Below are 10,863 nucleotides of genomic sequence, written 5' to 3'. Positions count from 1 at the left end.
ATGCCGCTCGGTGATTGCGCGTGCATTGCGGCCGCAGTGTCAGCTTTCATTCTACTATGTTATTGTACGGTTCCCTTTGGAGAAAAAAAATTTTCTCGTTCTTCAAGCGACAGGTATCTCTCATGTGTATTGTTGCGCGTATAGTTTTCTATCAGTAGGTCTGACGAAACGCAGACGAAGCAACATATGTAACCTTTCATGCTTGCCGCTTCAAACAATTAAGTAAAGCATATCTGCCCCATCCGGCGCCTTGTACTTTGATTTACGGGAAGCACTGGTATAGATTTAAAAAAAAAGAGAGTAAACTGCAGAGCAACATTCCATTCAAGTTTCCGCCTTTCTCGCGTAAGAGAATGCGGAGTAATTGTTACGGGGTCATTTATTGCAGCCGGACCTCGAGCGCCGAAAACGGTTTTAGTTAGCCATTCTATATGCTAATATTTGGCCGTAAGCCGTACGTGGAATTTTTTTCCAGGCGATACTTCAAAAAATGTGGTTGATCCCTCTTATATAGGAATCGGTATAGAACACGAAAGTGAAAGCGTTTCGCAAACGTCTGATCTGCATAAACGGCAATCTGGGCGATATGAGCCGCTCGGAGATGCAATCGAGGGGAGGTAGATGGGTTGGGTACTCCGGGTAATTAAAGCCGTTGCAAGTCGACATCAGGCCGGGGCACCTTACCATTGCACAAGAATCCTCGACAGTTGGCACATAAGCGGAAGTCTTGGAAAGACTCGCGACCGGGATACATTGTCCGGAGACACTGCATTGCACGCGGCGGAGCATCGCGCAAATCACACGTGAACCACAGGCGTTCGCAAACTGTGCAGGCGAAACCAAACGGGTTGTCACTGAATCGTTTGGTGAACTCGCGGTCCGCTGCAGCGAAGGGTGCATGATTTGCGGGTCGTGGACCATCCTGTGGGTGTGCTGGGCATCCTGCGTCGTATTGTCGAGCGGCGTCCCGCTGGCGGGTCGCTTCGGCGAAGGTACGATCATTTCGGTCTTGGTTCGGTGTGTGTATGGCAGCCAGTTGGGTCGCGATGCGGTCAACTTCTGGAAAGCGAGAGGCAGAGTTCTCAGCTTGAGCCGTGAACGCGCGAAGGCCTCGCGCTCCCCCCTGGCGTGTCCATCGCTGCACTAAACTCACTTGCGCGACGTTAGCTCGCCGACGTCGTTGTCTTTCGACGGCGCTTAATGCCGCAGTTTTCGTAGTCGGTGCCATCACACTCGTATCAGTAGACAGCGGAGAAACACCGTCGGTGCATATGGAAGCTGCACTACGCTGCACACGCTAGCACAACGCGAAAGACGAAGCACGTAACTGACATACAACGCGCAAGACAAAGCACGTAACTGAATCGTCACCGAGTCAAATCAGCGCGTACAGCGCGTCGTAATTGCAGCCTCCGCGATCAACTTCAGAAACATTTTCAGAGCTAATTGCGGAGGCCACGCTCCGCTGTGCTGAGTACGGTGAACGCCACTACCAACGCCACCTAGGTGGCGTTGGTAGTGCTTCTTGATGCCAGCGTCCCTTCGAATGCTGGCATCGAGGCGTCGTAGTGCTGAGACCACCGAAGCGTTCACTGTCGGTGCGCGTTAGTGTCATAATGCAGTACTTCTCTTTTCTGCTCGTAGGCGGCGGCACCGCCCCGAGCAAGAGCGCGGGTACAGGGAGGAGTGTTAGATATATAAGGCGCGTCTGTGTAGCTCTCTGCAAATGCGTTTGTGGCGCAATGGGTTAAACGCTCGGCGATCTGTCGTCGCGGACCGAGAGGTCGGGGGTTCGATTTCCAAATTTTGCATGTTTGTGGAACTTTTTCTTCTGGTTTCTTTCTTTGTATTATGTATTATGTTCTAAATACGTCAGTGAAGTCTTGGTGGACCCCGGCATAAAACACTTTCGTGTTAAAAAACAAAATAAAAAGAAAGAAAGCCTGCGCGGTAGCCTAATTAGTGCCTATATCGTGCGGCGTTGCGCTGCTAATTCTGGAGCTCGCGAGTTCAATCCAGGTCGCGGAATTTGATGGGAACGAAATGGAAAGAGACTCGTGTACTTCTATTTAGGTGCGCGTTAAAGAACCCCAGGTGGCAAAAACTAAACCGGGTGTCTCATAATCATATCGTGGTTTTGCCCAAGAATTTGCTTATATTAAAAAAAAAGAAAAAGCAGGTGGCTGCGTTCTTCGGCTTATTTATGGGGGTGTAAACAACATAAATTATTCTCGAGTCTGGTTTCTGAGAAAAACATGTTACGCTTATCCTATATTTCACGCGTAAATGTAATGCCGTTCCCAAATGTATGACCGCTCAACTCTGTAGCGTTCATTCATCCGCTGCACTATCATAACGACCATAATGAAACAATTAAAGGAACAGCATGTCTCACATACACGTAGAGATATGTGCAGATATGTTGCGTTCGTTGAAGATAAGTGTGGCACTCACACTTATCACTCACCACATGGGGCACTCAGTTTTAATGGGTTGCGGAATGGTGAGACTGTCAAAAATTCTTGTCTGAATCATGCTAGCAGATTTACAGGCTGCCCCAAAACGGGGCGTTTATATTGAATGAGAGCTAGGAACTTGTTAAGCAGGACTTATTAACACCCGTCCGTTAATTCTCTCAGGAACTGCGCCTCTGCGCAACAGCCACGACTCTCCGGCAGCAAAATTATTCGGAATAACAGTCCTCACTTGCATGCCGTCACTCACCTTTGAGATTTCAATAGTGCTGTTATGCGTTGCATTCGAACGGAAATGGCTATTCCGCGTACGTCATACAGCTAGTGTAATAATAACACTTGCACGCACACAAACACACGCACGCATATATATATATATATATATATATATATATATATATATATATATATATATATATATGAATACTAGTTCTGCGAATGAGAGTTTTATTTCCAGTATTCACTAATACGTGTGTTTGTCACTGCAAACACGTGCGCTTATTCCGGTCGGAAGTTCTTGACTTTTTCAATTATTGCATTTAGAATATTGTTATTTTTCCCTTACACACACACACACACACACACACATATATATATATATATATATATATATATATATATATATATACCCTTTGATTTAATTACCTAGAAATGCATTGGTCATTCTTCGCGCCACGCAGTTAATAAACCTGGTTTATTTCACTCTACTATTGTTTTCTTCGATCATTGTCCCTGATCAATATCCACCAACAAGAAGCACGTGTAAAATGACACGATATCAATAATAACATTTTCTTACGTAGCCTTCATGGCGCGGAGATACCAGTTACTTTTAGAGGACAGTGGTAAGAACAGCAGTTCACCTGGCTAAAACTACATTTGGCACCGGCCGTCAAGAGTCATGGGCGCACCGAAGCAACTAAACCATTAAAAAAATGTACTGCACAGAGGTTCTGCGAGAAAAATGACCGCGTATCTGCGTGCTTCGCTGCAGATGTCGTCGAAAGACGATAGTCTTCTGCCGGCCGTACTACATGAGTGCTGGTCTGATCCGTGGCCACACGTGTGGTATACTGTATAGCATGATAGTTTGCAAAGAAGAACCATTTGTGAGACATGCATGTATTTTATTGCGTGGAAGGGTCAATGGCTGTGCGCATGTACTACTGGTGCGCCGAAGTAGACGCCTTCCCGTCTCCGGTGACGCCAGGGTGTGAGGCACGATCACGTTCCACAGTGGCACTGGTACCACTGGCACACTGAGTGTCACCATGACATCCCTCGTCGTCCGACGCATTGGCAACCAAGCAGAGCAGAGGTCTGTGTACGCTGAAGTAGGAGGCGTACTTCAGTACTTCCACGTTCTTTAGCCCGCGTTGGAAGACGTGGTCGAGAGCCGTTCCAAACCGGGTTGTAGGCACTTCGTTTTCGCTTGCCAAGCTCATGCCGAAGAGGTCACGCATGAAGTTTGGTAGCCATTGGTTTTGGCCATTACGCAAGTTGACGTTGAAATCGCCAGTGATTATCATTGGCATGTCCGCAAGCGTGCGGTGGGTGCCCTCGAAATGTTGTTTCTGAGCAGGCAGCTTCGAATGGGCCCAAAGGCGCGTTCGGAGGAACGCCTTGATGGCCTCGTGAGTGTGGCCAGGCGACACATACACAGCTACCACTAGCAGTGGCGTGCACTCTAGGCGCATGTAAACTGCGCAGATGTCACCTATATGGCGAGCATCAACACTAGGATCCATAGAGTTGTCAAAGATTAGGTCAGCGCGCGTCGTGCAGAGGGCAATGTGTCCCATTTCTTGGATGTAGATGGCGACGCCATCTGGCAATACATCGGGAAACATGAGCTTGTGCAGAGGGTGTCCTTCCTCCATGGCAGAGGGCGCTCGTCGGCGCGCAGTCGGGGAAACACGAGCTTGTGCAGAGGGTTCCCTCCCTTCGTGGCAGACGTCGTTCGTCGGCGCGCATAGCATGGCATTTTCAGCGCAGCTTAAGAAACTAGCACTGACAATTGGGCGAGTTGGTACAGATGCATGGTTTGCAGGGTCTTTAGAGTTACGTATCTATGTATTTTCTATTAAAGGAACACACCTCCTAATACTTACCTAGTGATGTTGCGCCTCAGATATGCGTAATATTTACTTTTTGATCGATAACGTTCACAAGTATGAACAGCCGTACCAGTTTAAGTAGTGTGGGCGGTAAGCAAGTGGTCCAACTTTGGCCGGGTGGCTGAATCGGTTGACAGACAGACAAACAGAAAGACAGACAGACAGACAGACAGACCAAATTTTCAGCGTTTAAGTTCCCCAAGAAAGACTATCGTCTTTAAAAACTGGGCGTGCGCCAGCGTCCGCGTAGCGAACGCGCGCTGGCTAGCAGACGACGCGCTTGACAACGACAGCAAAATTGAAGACAACGCGTTGTGTAATCTATGCCTCAAATCTATATGTTTGGCAAAATGGTGTAAACATAAAGTTGCAGTTGAAATAAAGTGCTATTTTAAAAGCGTACTATGCGCAATCGGCTTCGGCGCCCACAGCGAAAGTACGTTGAATATGCCGCGGAGCGCGGCTCCACCCCAATCCAGTTCGCTCGCAGCGCCCTCGCACTATTTTTCCACACGCGGCGCCTCAGCGACAGAGCGCCGTTCGGCCCACTCGACCATTGTCTAGTACACTCTGTTCAACGTTGAGCTTTTTGGCCCGTTGGGCCCTTGTTGGCTTGCTTTCGTGCCCTGTCTGCACTATCACAAATCCGAAGCCGCCGGTCGTAGAAACAATATGGCGGAAAATGGCCCGTCAGCTGCAGCCGCGCTTTCTTCGATGTCCGAGATTGGGACGCGTAAGCTGGGACCGCGCGTTTCTCCGAGGCAGATGGAGATGCTGCTGGAGTTCCTGAACGAGCACCCGTACTTGGCGAGCGGCTCCAAGGAGAAGACAAAAGATGTGGAGCCGTGGGAGCGCGAACGGCTCTGGGAAGAAGCGGCAGCTAAGCTGAACGCCAAGGGACCAGCCGTCAAAACACGCTACGCGTGGCGCAAGTTTTGGTCCGGCCGATCGGCTCAGATCAAGAGGACGGTAGCGCGGATCGCCAAAATGAGGTGAGGCGGCGAGCCGCAGGGACGGCGCGTCCTTTGAATCCTGGGGTGGATAATATGCACTTTTGAAATTGCCTCCACAGGGGCTCTCGCCTCATAATATTCGAAATTGGCAAACGCGGTCCGTTCGTCTTTCCGGGGCATCTTTGAGCTGGCTAGAGTGCGTGTGCTGCTGCTTTTTGCTCGGCTGTGCCGTTGTCTCCCCGCTGGGCGAGTCCCGTTATCGGCCTTCGCAGTAGTAGTGTTGCTAGTCGCTCGTTGGTCGCCACACGTTTACGTCATGAAGTTGAGTGACGTCAGCTGTTGAACGACCAATGGAGACATCACGATGTGGGCATCCGAGCTGCCGGAAAGGTCGGAATCACAATGCGCGGCACACACGTAGCGGTTTGCTCGTTTGGTACTTGCGTGGCTGGCCGAGCCGCTCAAAGGCGGTTCTTGTCCGGCGGTCCGCTGCGTGACAGTGACAGACACTGTTGGGAACTTTAGCAGTTCGAGTGTTGGAGCTGTTGCACATCGTGTGTTGTATAACTGCAAGATGTGGCTTTGTGGCACCATTCGCACTGGGCACAGCAGACGTACTGTTAAACTGTGTGAAACGAAGGGCTGTTGCCAGCTGGTGATGCAGCATTACTGCTAAGCTCTTGTCACTTGCGAGCATCCTTGCCAAATTTCCTAGATGCACGTTGCGTGTATGTGGATCATTTGTGTAGATGCCGCTAGGAGAGATATGTCACTGCTGGGAAGTTCATGCCTTCTCGAGTGGGTGGCACAAAGGAAGATTCTAAGACCTCCCTGCACGCATCATATGCCTATGTTGCGCATACCTTGGTGGGGTGTTTAAGCAGAACCAGAAATAAACTTTGGTCAGGTCGATTCCGCACGTCGCATTGTTTACTTGTCACCTTGGCAAATGCTCAATACTTGCATGACTGAGCTGAGCACATCACTTTGCCACGTTGTCCCCCGCTTGGCGACACCACATTCTGGTGGCGAATATAAATGCTAGCCACACCTGTGTGCGTCTTCTGCCACCACATGCTACTGATGTGATCTGACAGAAGAGGGAGCCTCTAAGCATCTCTGCTTGTCTTCTGCTGTAGCATTGTCTTGGCTTGCCTCACACTTCTAGTTTTTGTGCACTGCATGGATTCCAAAGTCACGTTTTTGAGTTCGCCAGCTTCAGCCTTGACAGCGTATGTACAAGTGTAATTAAAACACGGGAGTTATGGCCGAACTGCATCCAAACCCCCTTGAGCAGCTTCAAGTTCCAGGCCACGGATCGTAGTTCAATCCAAAGCTGAGGGGCATCGGTAAGTTTGGCCACGGCTCTGTGTTCCAATTACTTTGGTCCATGCCTGTACCTGTTGCTACAACATCACTTCCTTTTCTTGCTACACCTGACCCCCTCTGCAGACACCATGGGTGGCTGTTTTTTTTTTTTCTTTTCTTTTTTAATCTCACTTACTTGGCAGGCAATGAAAGAGCTTTGCTGCCGAAGCAGTGTAAAGTTCTGCTCCTGGAACCCCCTTAGCATCGAGGGGCAGCTGTCGTGCTTCACCCACAAGCTGGTGGTAGGTAGATCTTGAACTAAAGGTGTTTCAAAATGTTCTAAATATAAGGCAGCACTGATAATCCTGAAAGAGCATTTTTCAACTACACTGAATCAAGTTGTCAAACGCACCAAGTTGCAACAACTGAGACAGCTCCTCGGCTGGGGCCAGAATATCTGGCAAACATATGGCAGCTAGTGTTCACCTGCCCTGCCAATATGACATACGTAACAATGAAAATAGTGACTAACAGCCAACCACAGTTTAGACCCAGGAAAGGGGAATACAATATTGCAGAGCCAAAAGTTGTGGCAGTGCAAGCTCACCTTTACAAAATAGTAGTGATCATGACACCCACATGCCAGAAGTATCTACAACTAGCGAAGGAGGCTTTTGTTTCAGCTGTGGCTCGCAAAGTCACTGGGTGAACTTAAAAAGCCAGGGGAAAAAATCTGCCACCATTGTCAAGTTTGAGGTGACTTGACAGCTGTTTGCTGACACAGTAGAACATTTTTGTCGCACGACATCGCCCATGTTATCTACAGGCCAGCTTTAAGCAGCGGTATGGTAGAAGAGGAAGTGCATCAAAACAGCATGGTCCTAGTGATCAGTTTGGTGAACAGCCAACCGTCTGGAGTTTGCATCACCATTGTTATCAGAGGTGTGTCCACGAGGCTTCTAGTTGCTGCTAGCATGTTGCACATCAACATGAAATTACTGTAACAGGAATGCCAAGAAATTTCTTGCGAAGGCTTGTATGCTGTTCTTTATGTACAATAATAATTCAATTAACTCGGGAACCAGGCAACAGAATAACAATGTGACTTGTTCAACGCGGAATTCAACTTCAATCCTATTTGCGACAACTTCCAGTGGCCGCACGCCGTCTGTCACTCTCGCTCCTCAGCTACCGGTGTTCCCCCAGTCATTAAAAGAAATGCTCAGCGCCATCTGGCATCAATTGAATGAAGATAGAATGGTGGAATCGACGACATAGCATGCTGGTAGCTCTGGTAATCCTACAATGTCAACTGTTCAACTGCAGAGCTGTTGTCAAGAAGGAATGCCAACTTTAGGTATATTGTAGCCAATATTCAGTATAAGACAATGGTTAGCATGTTTATAACCTGCGACAGCAATCCACTTCAGGGCCTTTGATGGCACACAAAATTTCCGCATCAGCATCGATGATGCAACCCCTTCATGTCATCAAGCTACACAAGTCAACTGTTCCTGCACAAATCAAGCTCTTTTCTCTGAAGAGCCTAGGCTCTTCAATGGATCATCATCATCAGCCTGTATTTTATGTCCACTGCAGGACGAAGGCCTCTCCCTGCGATCTCCAATTACCCCTGTCTTGTGCTAGCGTATTCCAACTTGCGCCTGCAAATTTCCTAACTTCATCATCCCATCTGGTTTTCTGCCGACCTCCACTGGAGCAATGAACATATACACATAATTTGGCTACAGTTGACTGTACAGCCAATCATTCCAAAGCTGCTTTGTCTACTGCTTGTTTCTCAAGAGCAAGTTTCAAAACTTTCGCAATTTGAAAAAGCCAGGGTAATAGTGCAGTCACTTCAGAGTGGGTGTCGCTGCCGATAGTTGTCAAAAATAGAAGTGCCTGCTTATGTGTGAATATTAAACTAACCAAGCCATCCACATAGATTGTTTCCCACTGCCACCTACTGACGATCTCATGCATTGCTTGGCCGGCGCAGTATGTTTCACAAAGCTGGATTCGTCATCGGCATATCATCAACTGAACCATGTCACAGCAGACTTGGCAACATTCATTTCTCATGAAGGGTTGTTTTGTTTTAAACGAATTTGCTTTGTGTTGGCATCAGTGCCCTCAGATTTTTAGAAGCTAACGTCTGATGTTATAAATGGTTATATAAGCATGTTGGGCTACCTGGATGTTCTGGTTATAAAGTTGCTAACTTGAAGAGCATTACAAGATTGCAAAATCTCCTCTCTTACATCAGTGTTACAGGGATGACTGAACAATAAGGGTCTCAATTGAACTAAACTCTTTTGATCTCTTCATATCAACGCCGATGAATTGGCTTCTGTGGAGTGTAAACTTAAGCAGTCGAGAGAGCTTCTCCTGAAGGTAAAAAACTGCAGTCATTCTTGGGGCTGGCTGGCCAGGTATTATGCAATGTTTATTTCACGTTATGCAGATATTTGTTGAATCTTTAAGGAAACTACTTAGGAAAGGAGAACCATATTTTAAGTTTTTGAAGAAACAGGCACAGCTGTCACATTCTCTTTTGTCAAAAAAGAAAACGTACCTTATTTTCAAAAGCCAGGGGAGTGCATAGGTTCTTGGCTAACTCTGGTCTTGAGTAATGTATACTTAGTTAAGCTGGACAGAAACACGTCTGAACGCCTCAGCAGATTAAAAGTTGAAAAAATTTTTAGATGTGGTTCACTAGGTTTCTACTAATTATTAAGTGCATATGTGATAGTTTTGACTAAAAGTGTACTTCTATTTTTGTTGTATGTGAGTGGCTTTGTTCACTTGAATTTATTTTTTAAGTGACAGTTTAAAAGGGGGGGAGGGAGTCGAGACTGGAAAAAGATGCCCTTCTAACCTTTTGGGCAGCACATAATAAGTTTGCTGGTTGCAGAACTTTTGTGACCCACCACATTCCGTTAACTTGTGGCAAACGTTTCACATTAGTGAAATGGGTAGATGTATAAATCATAGGTTATGAGAAAATACAACAAGATAAACGAAGGTACATCAGTTATTTTTTCTGGTCAATCACAGCAAGGAACACAAGTGCTGCCCTCTGTTTCATGATACTCTCATTGTGGTCACAAGCAAGCACGAGCTGATCCATTTGATAATTGAGGTTGATTAGATTGTCACCTTTGGTGTAGCCTGTATTGGTAAACTATCTTTAGCTCTGTCGAACAAGGTGTCTAGAATTTCTGCACATGCTCTGAGCTCGACTCTTGATAATCGTTGATAGTAATATTTCTATTTTTTTCGTGTATGTTTTCCTAGGATTGTTGTGTTTGTGACATGTGGTGTAAGTGTAATTGGTTTTTAAATATAAACAGCTGTTGGTTGTTTTTTTCTGTCTTCTTGCATCCGCGTTCCTGCTTGAGCTACTGCAGTACCTGACCATTTGTTTGGAATTTGGAAGCTCAGCTCAGTATTGCACAGCTGAATGAAGCTCTAACCTCACATCCAGTTGTGCAGATGTTCCAGACTAACCTGTTTATCATTGTAATTTCTAATGCCTCAAACAAGGGTCTAGGTGCTGTCCTGCAGCAGTGTTGTAGTGGCCAATTATTAACTGTTGTATTGTGCACTGTGCCACTACTCGGCTGTGGAAAGAGAGGCGCTGGCGTACCATTTTGCATACGAACAGGGGCACATCAACCTTTGGAAAGAAAGTTTGTGCTGAGAACTAACCGTCAGATTTTGATTTCGTTGCTCTTGTCAGCATGCCATTGCCCACCAAGTATGCTCATTGGCATGCTCACCTTTTGTATTGTAACTTTGAGATTGAGCAGCATTGGGGGAAGGTGTGAATATTACTTCTGATGCTGTGTCCCAACTGCCCACACAATCACAAAGTTCTCAAGAAATTGCTTCTCAGATAGCACCCTGTGTTGTGACTAAAGATGAGCTTGAAGAAGTAGTTGTAACATTGCAAAACTGTGATGCACATTGGGATGGTGCCCTGAAAATACATTGGCTCCTTGCTTG

General features: G+C 47.0%; 1 protein-coding gene across 2 annotated transcripts in view; it reads left to right on the top strand.

The window, feature by feature from the left end:
• Window positions 1-5,248: 5,248 nt before the first annotated feature.
• The window catches only part of LOC119465144 (uncharacterized), a 45,462-nt gene continuing 39,847 nt past the window's right edge, over window positions 5,249-10,863 (top strand). For both annotated transcript variants that reach the window (XM_037725946.2, XM_037725945.2), the window contains exon 1: window positions 5,249-5,583. In XM_037725946.2, the coding sequence (XP_037581874.1) occupies window positions 5,264-5,583 (320 nt within the window). In that variant the 5' untranslated portion in view covers window positions 5,249-5,263. The remainder of the gene's footprint in view (window positions 5,584-10,863) is intronic.

This window comes from Dermacentor silvarum, chromosome 9 (assembly GCF_013339745.2).
Source record: "Dermacentor silvarum isolate Dsil-2018 chromosome 9, BIME_Dsil_1.4, whole genome shotgun sequence".
NCBI lineage: Eukaryota > Metazoa > Arthropoda > Arachnida > Ixodida > Ixodidae > Dermacentor > Dermacentor silvarum.
Note: the sequence above shows the minus strand (reverse complement) of the source record. Positions and strands in the feature narration are given on the sequence as shown.